This window comes from Misgurnus anguillicaudatus, chromosome 19, assembly GCF_027580225.2.
Source record: "Misgurnus anguillicaudatus chromosome 19, ASM2758022v2, whole genome shotgun sequence".
NCBI lineage: Eukaryota > Metazoa > Chordata > Actinopteri > Cypriniformes > Cobitidae > Misgurnus > Misgurnus anguillicaudatus.
Window position 1 is genome coordinate 1,076,299 of NC_073355.2, and position 17,524 is coordinate 1,093,822.

The 17,524-nt window shown below is 37.3% G+C and overlaps 1 protein-coding gene across 1 annotated transcript; it reads right to left on the reverse strand.

Annotated features, from left to right (window-relative positions):
- Positions 1-376: 376 nt before the first annotated feature.
- Positions 377-13,104, reverse strand: timp2b (TIMP metallopeptidase inhibitor 2b). The gene is made up of 5 exons (XM_055183147.2): positions 12,770-13,104; positions 1,625-1,710; positions 1,248-1,356; positions 973-1,097; positions 377-660 (listed from the first exon to the last, which is right to left on the reverse strand). The coding sequence occupies exons 1-5, from the start codon at positions 12,882-12,884 to the stop codon at positions 463-465; spliced, it is 633 nt and encodes a 210-aa protein (XP_055039122.2). The 5' UTR covers positions 12,885-13,104; the 3' UTR covers positions 377-462.
- Between the last annotated feature and the right edge of the window lie 4,420 nt (positions 13,105-17,524).

Sequence of the window (17,524 nt, forward strand, 5' to 3'; positions counted from 1 at the left end):
GTTAACGATATTCACCCAGCCAACCTATAGTAACATTTAAGAGTTAAGCATGCTTTTGACCGTCATTTTGTTTATACATAATGTGTCAACTTTTACATGGTCCCTTAACCCACCATTTCTCTAATATACAATTCACAAACTTGACAATAAATGCAAACACTTATCCAAAGTGACTGTGCAGGACTCTGAATGCTCTGCTGGGTCATATTTGAGAGGAGATAATACACGATCTATAGTGTAGTATGGGTTGGAGGATATATCTTATTAATATATATAATATATGCAGATGTAGGCTATGTGATATTTCCCTCTAAAATCAAAGAGGTCTGAAAAAGAAGGAAGTTATCTTTTGCATAAAGAAATGTTATGCAAAATACAATGTTTATAATGTTTTTTTTATTATTGTCAGATAAAAAGCAGGACATTTTCTTGACAGGATAGTTGATGACAGCGGAGACTACTTTATGGATCCTCGATGTCCATGAACTCTCGGTTAGGTGGGGCAAATCCACGGTACCATGCACAACTGTTATCATGTCTCTTAATGCAGGTGTTGTACTGAGCCTGGCTGCCTTGAAGCTTTTCCTCCATCACCCAGTCAGTCCACAGACACTCGCTGGGATTATTAATGGAACAGGGAATTGAAGGACACTGAACGATCTAAATATAATAAATAAAGAATTTGAATTATATGTGAAGAACTGTCAGAGGTGAGAAATGTCCCAAAAATAGGGAGTTGCTAAGCAGTTGCTAGAGTTAATCTAGAAAGCTTAAAAAATAGCACAAATAGCAAACTTCCACAAAATGTCAAGGTATTAGTGGTTTCCGTTGTGGACTGAGATACACATCAAGGTTCAATACTTCATTGTTCAAATATCCAATCATAAATATGAACAATACTAGAAATCTTGAATTTGAATCAAATAGCAGCAACAATAATAATAATAAGAAATCATCAGGTAGAAGCCGTACCTTGCAGTCGCAGCCCATCTGATAGCGCTGACCCAAACTCTTTTTCTGAGTCATACTTAGAGACTCCCAAGTTTTAACATAGTCACAAAGATTGACACTTAATGTGCCATTTGAAACCAGACGACCTATACAGAGCATTGAGAGAGAGAGAGAGAGAGAGAGAGAGAGAGAGAGAGAGAGAGAGAGAGAGAGAGAAGATTAAAGGTATACAGATGATTTACAGGGTTTGAATTCTGTTCTATTCCTCCTGTAACAGATGAACTCAGTTTTTATACCTGTGATCAGATATTCATTTTCACCACTGGTCTCAAGATTAACCCCACATAAAGATGAGGAGAAACCTGTGAGGATGGTATCCACTTCCCGATCGGGACCTTTAAACATCTATGAAGAAAGATATAAGGAAGAGGTCACATCTGTTGTGTCTGTAACAGAACCGTATATAACAGTAAAATTGCTCATGCAGAGTAACCGCGGTAATTCATCTCACTGAACTACAGACAGATGATTCACCATTACATTTCACAAGTGTCACAATACCTTATGATTTCAAGTCTTATTGGGGTCTTAAAAGAGCATTTATGGTCACTCTGGCAATAGTTTGTGATCTTAACATTGACTTTTTGAACTATAATGACGAATCGTTTCTAACCTTGATCTGTTTGATATCGTACTGGACCATTTTGGCGTCATTGCGAGTCACCACCACCTTCTTTTCGACTAGTTTGGCTCTTATAACTGAAAAGACAAGAAAAACACATTAACATTTGTGACCCCAGCTCAAGTCTTTTGATTTGTTATTTACAGTTTCCTAGATAATGTCAAGAACATTCTGTGAATGTATCATCTTGATCTCTTTCATATTGACTAAGTAAGATCAATGATTTCAATCTTATCTTTCTCTCTAACCAGCAAATTTAGTGGATGAAGGTTCAAACAAAACAAAAAATAGACATTAAGACTTTCTGGTGTTTAGGGAGGTTGACAGGACATTGATATGAGGTTCTTAAAGGAGTATTTCACCTGTAGAAACATGAATCTTTATTGAAAGTGTGTCATATTTGTAGTTGAAAGAAGTGTAACGGAACGTGTATTCGTACCGGACCATTTCGGTACAGGGCTTTCGGCACGGTGCACATGTGCACCGAATGGCCAAATGCAATCTTTTGTGTGCGGAACATATGTCAATTTTCGTGTTTCCACATGAACATATTAAGTGGCAGAAGTCTCCGCGTTCAGCGCAAGTCTTCTGTCAAACATATACCATAATTTGGCCCGCAGAAAGATTTTTATTTACTTAGTTGTATATTCGTTTGACTATTGATGAAAACGCGTGTCAACGCGCTGTTTTGTTCTTTCAAAAGTGCGTGAGAGGTTGCGCGTTTTTTGTTGCTACGGAATCACGAGACGCGCTTTCTGTGACACGCGAGAATAACGGAATGCGTGATCAGATTTTTCATCTGCACCTCACGTCAATCATATCATTGTCACAATGCGATCAGTTAATCTCGTCGGGACAGAGAGGACAGAGAGGAGCTTACTCAGCTGTTACTCAGCTGCGGAGGGGTTCGTTAGTTTAAGTCACAGCTTACATTGGCGACACAAGCAAAGATTAGGAGAAACGTGCAAAAGATCAAAGATGGCTATGTATGCAACTCACTAATCTCAAAATGAGTGTATAATAAACTATATCATCGTGTTGCTTGCTATGCAGTTACACATAGAGAAGTAATATTATTTTTATACAGAGATGGTACATAACCAATTCAATACTGTGACTTAAACTAATCCAAAATAAATCAAAACAGAAACATTTTTGGTGGCAATAGTTCATAAATGTATTCAGAAATTGAATTTGTTAGTTTAGTGCAAGGTTTTAGAAGAAAAAGTTTAAGAGAAGGTTAAGAAAAGATTTACCTACTGTTATAAAATCATGTAAAAAAGTATGTTATTAAGTGGAGAACTTTGTAGCAGTATTTTATTTATTATTCTTTTTTATTATTCCCATTTATTATTTATTTATTATTCTCAGAGAGGTTTCAAGCACATTTTTGTGCTGTTGCTCACACAGCGAGTAAAACAGCCTCCTCCGAAAACTTGAAAATATTCTGGTCTGATTTGCAACCAATTTCATCATCAATTCTAAACATCTCTCAAGCGGTGCCATCTGAGACTTCCTTCACTTCACAGTGGTTGCTTTGATGCTTTACGTCAAGCATATAAACCATCTCAATATTAATTATTGTGTAAAAGTGACAAAACAACACTCTAAAAACAAACGGTGCTAAAAGTGGTTCTTGGCTCGTAATCTGGTTAGTTCTGGTGAAGTCTGTTGTATCTTATATGCTGCCTTGTTTTGTGTCATCACCGGTAGTTAAACAAAGTTTTGATTTAGCAGTTTTTGCCCCTTCGTTTTAGTAATAAGATTAATGAACTGCTGACTAAAAATGATTACCCAATCTTTTTAGCAAAACACTGGTTTCCTGTTCAGTAAGACGCTTCCTGTTTCTTTAAAGCTTCCTGTTTTCTTCCAAGCCTTTATTGAAACTTCTTGAAACCTTTTTTACACTGTATATTAGCCAGATCACAAAATCAGCCATTATTGTGAATGTTAAAGTCCCCCGTAGTCAATAATTTTATCAGTTAAATCTCATCTTTGAGCATCATAATAATATACGTTTAAAGGTAGGGTAACACATTTTGAAAAACGCTAACGGTAGCTGCCTAGCAAGAAATCCCGATCCCACAGTGGCGGCGCCAGGGAGGAGCTAGGTGGTGCTGTAGCTCCCCCTATAATATCCATAGCACCCGCCCAGCACCCCCAAGAAATGTCTGTAATTTTTTTATTATGTCATGTTTGAATAGTCTTTTTCATGTTGTTAAAAAAGGAATTAAAGGGATACTTCACCGATTTAGCATTCAGCTTTGTATCTGTAGAAACACGGCAGTATTACTGAATGACCATGTTTCCCTCCCTCATTTCCCCCTGAGAGGAGAGATATCTGCATTTTGGTTCTGCAAAAAAGTCCTCCGATGATGTAATATGACGATTTTTGCATCATCGGAGGACTTTTTTGCAGAACCAAAATGCAGATATCTCTCCTCTCAGGGGGAAATGATGGAGGGAAACATGGTCATTCAGTAATACTGCCGGGTTTCTACAGATACAAAGCTGAATGCTAAATCGGTGAAGTATCCCTTTAAATAATAATAAAAAAAATATATTTTAGTCTAAAATAACATGAAGCACAAACAGGTGATCTTCTTTGGCCAATGGGCGCAGCACCCGGTAAACTTTTGACCTTAACGCACGGCAGTTTGTTATTGATAGCAAGTTTGGAAATTTAGCAAAGTAGGACCCTTGATTGCGACAACATCATTAATGCCTTCGAACTCAATCACAACACGTATTGTTTTGTTGTGAAGACGTCTATGGTAAGTGCTTGATTTTCCCCTCTTTTGGCTATTACAAATTGAATTAATTTGGTGGTTGAAGCAGCAGAAATCTTAGTTTCATCTATGTATAATGCTCCAACAATAGGAATACTGCTGATTCATCATTAGACTAGTGTTGGTAGCTGGGTGTGTGATTTTGTGATCTGAGCATTTTGGGCAGAAGCGTGCACAGTTTCTGCTTGTGTTGTTTTTAATGCGGGCGTGTACGCGTATAAGTTAGACCCTTTTAAGCCCGATTTACTGTTTATACACAATTACGACGTGTCAACGTATGCACGCGCATTTTGGAAACGAAAGTATGGCGAGAATCAGCAGTGAAGCAACACAGACAGACAAAGTTATTTTAAAAAGTTGACTTTATCAACACAGCTACAGCCGTGGAGTGGATAGAAGACGTTAGCAGATGGCCAAATATAAAGTGACCAGATACATTTATACGTATATTAGTATATTATATTAGTTTAACCAAATGCAACAACCAGACAATTTGATGCTGGGAAACCGTTTTAATAAACTTTCTGAGTTCCTAACACGTTAGAACCAATGGCAATAACACCATTCCCGTTGCCAAAATGCGTTAGCAGGCTATTTGGTCACGTGGGCTGTTAAAGGGTCTAATATATATATATATATATATATATATATATATATATATATATATATATATATATATATATATATATATATATATATATATATATATATATATATATATATATATATATATATTATATACCAAGGGTGGTCCAATGCGACCTCCATAATGAAACGCCCCCAAAATTCAAAGCACCTTCTCTTAAGTGATGAGCATCCCCATAGCACCTGCATCAGAAAATCTCTGGAGCCGCCACTGCGATCCCACCCTCAAGTCAAATCGCCATTTAAAGTCACGCCTCTTTCAAAACGCTTGAACACGCACAAATCAGACGGTCACATCTCATGTCTCATTCAGCAGTGAGAAAGCTTTGCAGTACAAAGTGAATAACACTTCCAAAATAACCAACATAAACAACTGGTTTACATCAGAATTAGTTTAAGCACACGTTCGGTTGTGTATAGTAACTGTTATGCTAATCCGCAAATGAACACAAATTTCATAAGCAACACAATGTTTCATCAAAGTAGAATATCTGAATCCATCTCAATACAAACATATCGCATACCTACCTTACCAAAATAAACAGTGCAACGACTCTTTCAGACCCTTTGCCTCCTGCAGCCATTCACATCTCGTGGTAAAGCAGAAAATTAACCGATGTTCATTTGGGTTTTTGCTCTTGCTGATCCAGGCAGTTTTTGCTGTTGTTGTTTTAAAAGACGTCCATGGGCGCGGGAAGTGGTGGCTGGTGCTTGCAGTGGGCATTCAAATTACGCTTACGTATGAGGGACAAAAAAGGAAATGTCCGTTCGGACCGAAATCTATGATCGGTCGAAAATTTTTTGGTCCTACGGCTTTCACAGATGACATAAATTTCTACAAATACATTTAAACCACTTAACACAGGGATTGCTATCAGGATGTGAGGAGACTTTTAACCAGCATAACTTAAAATGTTTCAGGCTCATATCTGTTACCCTACCTTTAATATACGCAGATCCACGAATATGCAAATTGTGCAGAAAATCTTCCATAAGATACCCAGAAAACCCTCAGTGCACGCACACAGATGATAGAGGGATGTATCAACAATTCTTAGTTAAGGTAATAACATATTTTAATATTGAAAATGAGTAGACTATTCCTTTAAGCTGTCATTTTAGTTTTTATTAGTTTTAGTCACGTTCATACTCTTTTTAGTCTAGTCAAGTTTTGGTCAACTAAAAGTCTGGGCATTTTAGTCTTATTTTAGTCAGACTTATCCATGATTATTTTTGTCTAGTTTTAGTCGACGAAAACTGATGACATTTTAGTCTAGTTTTAGTCAGTGAAATTGTATTTTAGTCTCTTTTTAGTAATGCAATTCTATTTAACCCATATAATATAATGACATAGTAGTAGTATAGACAAAACAATTTCAGCCAAACCCATTTCAAACAAAAGTTATATTATTGTTACCTTATAGACTTAAAGGAACAGTATGTAGGATTGTGGCCAAAACTGGTATTGCAATAACAAAACTAGTGGCTAAAACTGATACTGCAATCATACAACTGGTGGCCAATAGACAAAATGATAAAATAAACATCAGTTGAGGGCTGCAACTCCACATTTTAAATGACAATATCCTGGCCAAACCACTGTTGTCAGTGATATAAGTATTTGAAATGATTTCTTAATGTCTAGTGACATATCAGGGCCATTTTATGATAAATTGATATAAATTTCTTACATACTGTTCCTTTAAGAATACATCCATTCCAGACATGGAAGATGCTCTGATTTGAATTTAGAAGATATTTATTTTACTATCCTTTGAGTGAGTGACTTGAATGTTCGTAAGAGTGCATGTGGCGCTGTAACTTTTACTGAATATTGCCATGTTAATGTGTTCAGGCCAAGACACTTGTCAAACATGTGAACCGAGGGTAAGATTGGACATTTTAAACATGAGTTAGAACAACTTCCTGTTTCATTGCGAAACACAGAAATTTGGCAGGCAACCACGGACACACCCTCCATCGAAACGTCAAGATCTCCACAATTTAGCATCGCAAAGGCCTTTACATGACACAGACCAAATATGATCTGATTAAATTTCTAGGAGGAGTTTGTTAAAGTACGAACCCCAGAAATAGCTAAATTTGCACTCAAATTACAGAGAAAATTCAAAATGTCCGACTTCCTGTGGTGTTTAGAGCTTGGCTAGACACTTATTAAACGTGTGACATCTGAGGCTTGTAGGACAATGTATGCCTGAATTACAACAGCTTTCTGTTCCATGGAAAAACATTAAACTTTGACAGGCCCTTCAATGAAAAGTCAAGATCTCCGCAATTTATCATTGCAAAGGGCTTAAGATCAGTCTGACCAAATATGATGATGATCTGATTAAATCTCTACGAGCAGTAAATCCCACCATAAAACATGGCATTTCCTGCTGCCACTAGGTGGCACTATGACTATAACTGAAAATTGTCATGTTGATGTGTTCAGGCCAAGATCCTTATCAAACACGTGAAGCGCCGGGTCAGAATGGACATTGAAAGCCTGAGTTAGAACAACTTCCTGTTTCATTTTAACATTGCAAAAGCCTTTAGATGAGATTGACCAAATATGATGATGATCTGATTAAATCTCTAGGAGGAGTTTGTTTAAGTATGAAGCCTGGAAATGCCAAAATGTGCAGAGAAATCACAGCGAAAATTCAAAATAGCCGACTTCCTGTGGGGTTTAGAGTTTGGTTCCAAGGGACTTTTTTGTAGATCTTGAGGTGATAGATGACCCTACCAAATTTCATATATGTACGTTTTTTGTAGCGGTGGGCTGTTCTCTTGAAATTGTGCAGGTGGCGCTATCGAGTAATTTCTACACGCCCACTTCTGACACCTATACCACATGTAAATTGTAAATTTTCGTCACTTCTGACATGTGTGCTAAGTTTTTGAGCATGTTTAGGCCCTCAAAAATGTGATTCATTTCGGAGAAAAAAAGAAGAAACTGAGCAAAAGCAATAGACCCCTTCAAGGTTTGTAAACATTGAATGACTATCGGGTGCGCGCGCAGCAAACTGTTCATACCATCCAGGCTTTATCATTTAATCCAACAGGGCTGAAAAATGATGACTTACCTCAAATGAAATGAGCACTACAAACACAAGCCTCTTTGATATTTGCATTGTTCCAGTCTGCACGTTTATTGCTTGCAGCCGCAGATGTTGTATTTTTTTGTTTTTGAGATTCTGCGTGAATCGTGAAAACTTAACGGCAGACCTGGTGCGATTTTCACAGCCCACGACGTAAGTAGGCATTTTTGACGATACCGAATAATACGCAACTCAATCTGCTTTAATGGCTTTTCTGACCCTGACATGCGCAGAGGGAACTGTTGTGACGTGAACCGTGAAGGGGTCTATAGGGCTTTGCACCCATGGTGCAGGCCATTCTAATAACAAAACTTCAGACACTGCAGAGAAGACAGGACTTTAAACACGTCACATGTATTTCGGGGACTTTTTCCGGTATCTGTGTAATACAGATTCCGGCAAATCATTGGCAGTGTGAATGAACAAACGATCCCAGAAAAATTCCGGGTGCATTTTCCATGTATTTTCCGGATTGTCTGTGTGAAAAGGGCTATAGATCAGTGGTTCTCAACTCCAGTCCTCGGGACCCACGTCTGCAGATTTTGGATGTCTCCCTTATTTAACACACCTGATTCAGATCATCAGCTCGTTAGGATAGATTCCATGAACTGAACTGAGTAGCCGTTTCCCAATGTCAAGGATACTTCCTTGGCAGGACTAGTCCTTTCAAGTCACTTCCTTTAGAGGCTAGGCGAGGCTCCTTTTAAGCATTCGGAGAACACGTTAAATGGAACAGGCTAGAAAGTGCACGTCATTGCGTCATTGCGTGATTGAAAGGTGTGCTTTCGGTGCTGCGCGCATAGGATTGTGGGTGATTTCAGCGCGTGAAGAGCGCGAAGGATACAAATTTGCATCCTTTCCTGTATATGGGATATTTCTCGAACGAAGGACTCAGTCCTTGGCTGAAATTTCAAGGATCCTCGACATTGGAACAGTCCTTCGACGGACGTCGATGACGTAGCATCCTCGAAATTCCAGCTTCCGAGGATCCTTCCTTGACACTGAGAAACGGCTAGTGTGTCAGATATGAGAGACATCCAAAATGTGCAGAGCAGAGGGTCTCGAGGACTGGAGTTGAGAACCACTGCTATAGATATACACGCATGCTACATTCTGCAGTTTTAGACACATAATTACTAAGTTCGGTTTCACATAATAATCCCTTCAGTGTATTGTGCTTTCACCACAGGAGGACTTTAAATAGCAGTGCACCAACATGAATGTGACTAATATTTGGTGTGGGCAGATGTTGTTGTTTTCAGCAGGTCGCCGAATGGACAGTTGTGTGTGTGGTCATTGGGGAACATGTTGACCCTAGTTACCCCGAGTTTCATCATATCATGTAACCAAGTCACGTACTGACGTCAAGCAAAGCCACAATATCTGCTATTACCACATACTGAAAGTATATTGTTGCTTTTAAAGCTGTGTTTGATCTGTTGAAATAGGTCTTTAAAAACAGAAGGAAATGCACACATTTGATGTAATGTCAAAGTTACACATAGTGACAAAATAAAGTTCATGTCCTAGGATGGGGGGTCAAACTCAAGACACTCCTTTATTTTATGTGGCCTGCAAGAGTTTATTTAATTGTTGTTGTTGTTTTTTACATTAACTAAGACATAATATACACGCTGGGTAAAGCCAGTTGGGTTATTTTGTTGGGTTGTTTTATCAGTGTTGGGTAGTTTTTGTGTAACCCAAATGTTGGGTAATTTGGAAACAGAGCTTTATAGATACTTAATAGATACATATAGCCGTTTCTCAATCTTACTTTCTCTGCCAAGGTCGTTTAAATTAGGATATTTAAAGGCGGAGTCCACGATGTTTGAAAGCCAATGTTGATATTTGAAATCACCTAAACAAACACGCCCCTACCCCAATAGAATCTGGACCTTCTGTTGATAGACCCACCCCACACATACGCAACACGGCATTTGCTTTGATTTGATTGGATATAAGTGTGTTTTGGTAGTCGGCCCGTCTCCTTTTCCAACGCGTTTTTCAAACATCGTGGACTCCGCCTTTAAGTCATTTTTAACAGCATAATTTATAAATAAACATTACTGATGTGCATCTTGAGACAAAACACTTGCACTGATATATTTTAAGATATGACAGAGCAAGTTGTTTTCGATAAAGAAAACACTAACATTTAAGTTAGTCTGGGACTATAGGCTTAAGCCCTGTCTGGGAAACCGACCCATCATTGCATTCGGTCTTATAGGCCATACCCTTTGAAGTCTTCGTCGTTAAAGTTAACTAAATAACAAAACAAGAAGAGAAAATCTGTCTAACTATAAATTTGTAACAAAGATAAATCCAAATTTATCCTAAATAGTTTCAATTACTTTTTGCCTAAAGTGTTAAGTTTAAGGTGTATCATGGAGTTAGATTTTACGAAAGTTACTGCAGTTAAGATGAGATCTTTTGTTTCATTAACAGACAGTAAATCAGATGTGAGAAATAGAAAAGTTAAAAATTTAGCCTTACATTATGTTTACATGCCAGTAATCCATGCAGTCAGTGCACTAGCCACTAGGACACTGTTAAGTAGCCTTGGTCACCTCCTGGCAATCCTAATGATTAATTATTATTAATTATTTCTGCCACTCTTTGTATAAAGACCTAACCTTACACTGTATTTATACGTGTGATTGACGTGTGTGTGCAAGATGATGTGGTCCATCCCCATCTTGCTGATCGCCTCTGTCATGGACCCTGGACATCTCTCTTTTTGCTAATTTTTTAAAATGTTTCATACTTTAGAAATAGCCACTGTGGTAGATGAAAATGAGACAATCCGCCCTCTTTCGATATTATTCCTCTGGATTGATCGCGTGCTCTTTGATAATGTAATGTTGCGTGGAAATGGTAAATGGCATGGCCGCAGGAACTAGGGGTGCTGAGGGTGCGGACTTCACTTGAAATAAAGTTTTTGTTTTCCAACAGGTTTTTAATTTTCCACCTTCATAAAATTGTTCAAAATATAATTTAATATAATGATATAAGGAAATGAGTAGCCTATCAATAAAATACAATATAATCTGGGGATTCAACAATACAGTTAGTCCACGGTTCAATACATTTTTCGGTTCTTAACCACGGTTTTCGGTTCGGTTCTGATGACTTGGCCTATTAAAGTGTTTTTAAATTATAATATATAAAAATGATATCCCATTTAAACTGGGGAACACGTGAATTCTTACATTTCGAAAATAAACACATGTAAACATAAACTGGCCAATCGATTGTCCAAAAATGCAGTAACTTAGCTAGCTTAAAATTTAACCTGCAGCAGCCTAATTTACAGCAACCCAATCTGCACAATGTCCAAGAGGAAAAGGGGAGGAGACATTAGAAACTACTTTAGCAAACAGTGCTGTACTGTAGGTCTAAGTGATGATCTTATTATGGAGGCCTACTGTAAAATCCAGCAATAAGAAAGAGGCTATTCTAGCTGGCTAGTTAGTTAATTAGTCCATCTAATCAATGTTACATTATGATTTAACAGTAGGCCTGCTGATTATCTCTGTTATCTAATGAACAATAACAGTTTCCATGCACATGTTGTAGACTGTTGCTTAGCTGTAGTTGATAGTGTAGAATACTGTAAGGATTAGGTCTCGGGTTAACATTTTTTCATAATTTTGCATTAGAATCAGCAGCAGTCTCTTCAGTCAAGTTAAGGCACTTCTGCGTTTGTTGTTCCTGCCTCATCTGCTAAAGCAGAGAGAAGTTTCAGTGTCTTGAGACGCCTGAAGACATGCGCTCTTCAATGTCACAAACCTGACTCAACAGTGTGGCTGTTTGTCATGTTCACAGAGAGAGAATGTATAAATTGGACAAGAAGAAACTGTGTCAAGAATCTCTTTAAGTTACTGATCGGCACATGCATGTTTTTGGGTCATTTTAGAATCAGTAATAGTTTATTTTGTTTAAGTTACTTTTTTGGACAATGTACATTGTTTCTTTCTGTATCTAAACTGCATTGCATGTTTTACTTTGTGCAACTAAACCTTTAACATTTCTTGGTTCACTTGATTTTTCAGAACATTTTAACCAGATGCTTTCAAAAAGTGATGGTGACAAAATCAGCCATTTCAAAAAGTGGGGACATGTCCCCAGCGTTCCCAGTGTAAATGACACCTATGGGAGCGCACAGACGTGCCTGGCACACACAGTTATTTGCGCGTCAGTGTTGAGAGAAGCGGGTATTTGTTGCAGCGGATCAAAGATCATCATCTTTTTACGCTCCTGGATACCTAATCATAGACGGTAAAAAGTGCGCTACACATGGCATTTTTAAAACCGAAAAGTTTATTTATAGTTTGATTACGGATATGTCACGTCATGTTCGAATGCATATTCGAATATCGAATAAAAATTGACAGCCCATTTGAGCCCCCCCTAAATACGAAAATCCTAGAATCGCCTGGTACTCACTGAAACTTGCGCACAAACAAGGAAAACGCGTGCACACGTTAGCGATATATGTATATGAAAGAGACAAATGAATGGATGGATAAAGCATGAAGTAGGTATGAATACATAAATGTATATGAACGAGTTTATATGAAAAATGAATACAATCTTACCGACTTTGGCATCGCAATAAGCCTGCTGAGGATGCGCAGGAGAACAGCTGCAGGCTCCGGCGAACTTTGCGCATGCGCAGAACAGCAGCAGCAGCAACACGCACACTCCCTTCATCTTCAACAATGATGAGTTTACTCTAATACTGCTGTAAAATTACAGTAATACACTGAATGCAATACTGTAAGACTGTTCACTGCTGAGAAACACGCGCAATGTTGTCCAAGCCGCTTCCTCACACGAGCTGATTTGGGAAACCTAACTGGTAAGTATTACATAAAGAAAACTAAGACACAAGTGCTAGTAAAACTTAGTTAAGTGTAGTACTGCAGTGTAGAGTCGTAGAGCTGCGGTGACTCTTTAAATGTCTCTCTCTCCCTCTGTGTGTGTGTGTGGCTTTTATTAGCTCAGCTCCGCCCACCTTTACTTTACATCACTTTTGACTCATCATACCCTCATTGTTTGTGTCTCTGGTTGATCATTATTTTAACATTTTAAGGATAGCAGACTAAAGTATGACTAATACAGATTTCCTGACAATGTTTAGAAAAAGAAATATTAGGCAAAACAGACTCTCTAAACTTCAGTAGTGCTTAGCCTATGACTAACTACCCTGCTGAAAAAAACAATAGAGACCATTACAGAATCTGTAATGGTTTTAATGGGAATTCTATTGGTTTTATTGGACATTGTAATGGTCCCTGTTGGTCTCTATTGGTAATTTGCTTACTTCTATTGGTGACATGCATCGTCTATTGGATACCATTAAGGACCAATAGAACACCTTTGAAAACTTATAGTGGTATCTACTGGACACCAGTAGGAACCATTATGACTCCAATAGATATAGTGGTTTCTTTGAAAAGCTGTAATGGTCCTAGTGGGTACTGCTGAAAAAACAATAGAAACCATTACAGAATTTGTAATGATTTTAATAGTTATAATGAATTTCTGTTGGTTTTAATGGACACTGTAATGGTCCCTGTTGGTCTCTATTAGTCTTATTGGTAATTTGCTTTCTTCTATTGGTGGCATGTATTTTCTATTGAATACCATTAAGGACCAATAGTACACCTTTGGAAACTTATGGTGGTATCTACTGGACACCAGTAAGAGAACCATCCCAGCAGGTATATGTCAGACCTTCAATGTTAAAATTTGGTTGAAATAATGTCAGTTCTTTGTTCAGCTTTGAAACAACGGTAAATGGTGAACGGTTGCAAAGGGTCAATAAAATAAACGTTTTATGACACTGTAATTTGTGAATCATTTATTGAAAAGTTGTAAAAACGCATTTTATGAAACTGACAAAAATACTTACTAATATTTAAAAATTTAACAACAGTAATTGATAGAGTTCAAAATATTCATATAAATAATCTATGTAACTTTATTTGCCCCTTTCAAAACAAGTGGTGATCTCAGTACCCAATTTGGGGAAATATTTTTGCCCATGTTATATAATGTTTAAGAAGCAAAAAAATGGTTTATGTATATCATTTAATTAATTCTAACACTCATGTGATTTCCATGGCTAGTTATGAATGCAGGAGATGGATTAACAGGTATCTAGCCACCAGGATTTTGCCATTAATACTAGTTATAATAATAATTATTAAAATAAATCTTATGAAAATAATTATTATTGTTTGTTATTATCTTAGCAGATAATTTCTTTTTGATGTTTACTGTTGTTGTTGAATCAAAAAACACAGTTATTACACTGTTACTTTATAATAAAACCATAATCAGTTTTTATAAAGGTCTGTCCATTTAGAACAAAATGTGCATGCATGTTTATGTAGAAATACTTGAACACACCCCCGAATGAAGACCTAAAAAGCTTTGCTTTAAAAGCACAATATTTCTTTTTATTTAAATTGAAATTGTAATGTTAAACGAGTTCTAAAAAAGTCATTTTCAATCCCGTCTTCCTTACATTTTTATTTTCTTTAACATATATATTGTCTTTTGTTATGTGTTATTAGGCTTGTTCGAGTTCATGTGGCGCTGCGAGACGTCAACGTAGTCGCTCTCGCGGTACATTGACGTCATTCGACTGTCGGTTCAGCGCCGCATGAAGTTGAACACACCTATTATTTGCAGGCGCGCGCCTCGTGAGTTCAAACAGCGTACATTGTGGATTTAAAGGTGTAGCGGAAGATTTTCTTGAATTTTAGAAAAGATCCGCCTTCTCCACTTTTTTAAAAAATGCAATCGCGCAACACTCCTGATTGACAACTAGGAGGACCAATAGTCTTGATGATCCACCCGGAAAAAGAAAATCCTCCACAATACCATTAACTGATGTTCTCCTCAGACCTTTTCCTTTCTGTGGTAAATTCTGAGGTAAGTTTTCCTTAATTCCTGGTTACCTCATTAAAATAAGTTAACAGTAATGTTAATTTTGTTGTTGGTAATTCGATATGATTAATATATTATGAACTTTCACGTTATCTGTTGATAGCGTGACGCATGGGCGAGGCTAGCCCCTTTTTAGGGGTGCTTCAGCACCCCTAAAAAGGAGCTCAGCACCCCTAAAACTTGGGGCAAGAAATTTAATTATTCTAAAATGTTCGTTCGACTTTGACCAGGTTAAATAATGTCCAAAACATACTCCGTAGTTTGTGGTTTAAAATATATAATAAGGTAGAAAATGAAAACCTCCCCGCTTAGCAAATGGTGTCATCCTCCTCTACTTCTCTGTACCTGCATCGCTTAGCCCGTCCGTCATTCAGCGTGAAACACACGCAGAGTGAGAATCAGTTGTGTTGTGATGCAACTTTTTTGTTCAAATCTTACAAAATGTTTACGTTATGTTTATAATGAGCGAGTACATCACAAATCAATCTTTCAAGTCATGTTTTTGTCTTATAATGAATCACCATGGTACACGTATAATAAGTGTTTATTTTCGGATTATTTAAGTCTGGCGGGTACCCGCGCGGTGCGGAGTAGCACAGTACCTGGGTGACTCGTCCATAGACTTAAACGGAGAGAAGTAGCACCGGTTACAATGTTCTTCCGCAAGACGCATGCAGTGCGTCTCAGTGGGTAGTTGCATACGTGTGTCTCCGTTGTTAAAGTTTATTGTATGATTTATCGTTAATTTGAGACTTATTTTAACAATCGGGAGTCATGTAAACATGACATCACGGGCGTCTTTTCTGGTCAGTCGTCATGAAAACATGGCGTTTGGAACAGAGTGAAAACAAACTACATATCACTGTATACCACCAGTAGGCTACCGGTAAGTTATGTGTGAAATCACTAACTGTCTGACTATCAAACTAGACAATAAATATTTTTTTAGTTTGTCACATGTAGACTAATATGAAGGTGATAACGTCTTTAACCCTTAGTGCAGGAGTCACAAGTGTTTTGTTTTAGACATATAGTAAAGGTAATGGTTCAATTAAAGGACTGTTAAAAGAAAAGCTGCAAATTAACAAACTATTAATAAACCTACTATATGTTGTAGGCATAAAAGTTATAAATTAGGAGATTTGTCATTTTGACAAAGGCAAACAATACACTGTATATTCACATAAAACCATACCCACACTGCTGGTGTAGCCCACCTTTTGTCCTGAGACTTTAATATGGCTTTAATGGCAAAAATGTGCTAGCTCACCATTAATTAGAAATAAAAAGGTTGGCAAAATATGCATCTGAAAACTCACCAGATTGATGCTTTAAAATATGTAATTTTAAAAAAATTCTAAGGGGGAGCATGCTCCCGGACCCTAGGGGTAATATTCTTCTCATCTTTTTCACCCCTGACCCATTTTCATGCCTGAAAGGTCTCCAAAAAATCTTTATTTTGGAGTTAGTTGAACCAATGTTAAAATGATAGCTATTTTACAATATACATATTATTGGTTTCTGTAGGAAAAAAGAGCGGGTGGTGGCAGCGGAGCTCATTGGGTGCTCAGCACCCCTAAAGCTCTAACCCTAGAATCGCCTCTGGCGTGACGCAGCTGTGAGAGCTAATAACGTAAGTGTGGTGCAGATGTTTTATTTCTTTACCTTCTATAAAAATGTGTTATGCTTGTTCTTAAATGTATTTGCCATTGTTTAGTTAACTATAATAACGCAAGTTATTTTGATATGGGTTTTGACGAGTAAATCTAATGTTATATAACTTACAGTACGGGCACAGTTTACAGAAGAATTAAAACACAAGCCATAAATTCTGGAGTAACTATTGTATATTTATGTTCACTTTTCTTTCAGGTCATTTTCTTGGTATATTGTGATGTTTTCCATTGGCTGAACTAAGTGTAAGTATTACTTTGTGTTTACATTGGCACCCAGAACATAAGTGCTCAAAGAGTGCATAAGTAAATCAATTTTAAAGCCCTCTTCAAGACAGTGGATAAATTAAAATATTAACTACAACTAAATAGTCAGAGCTCACTTTGACTTGATGTAAATCTCAGTCTCATATATGTATTAGATGATGTATAGCTTTAAAAAAAAATGTTTTAGATTTTATTGTGCTTAAGGTTAGAACACAGCGTCATTCACACAAATCAAATCTTATGATGACACACTGGCTTTCTGTAAGCAATGAAATCCTGCAGATGTACTCTAAAACAAAGACAATTATAAAAATCCTTTTGGAGCAAGTAAAACATCTACAGTTAAACCAATAAAAAAATACTTGTGATGTGGTATGAAAAACTAGTGCAGTATACATTGTAGTATTTTAGCACTAATGCTATTATTGCCTAGCCTGACGTTGCCATACTCAA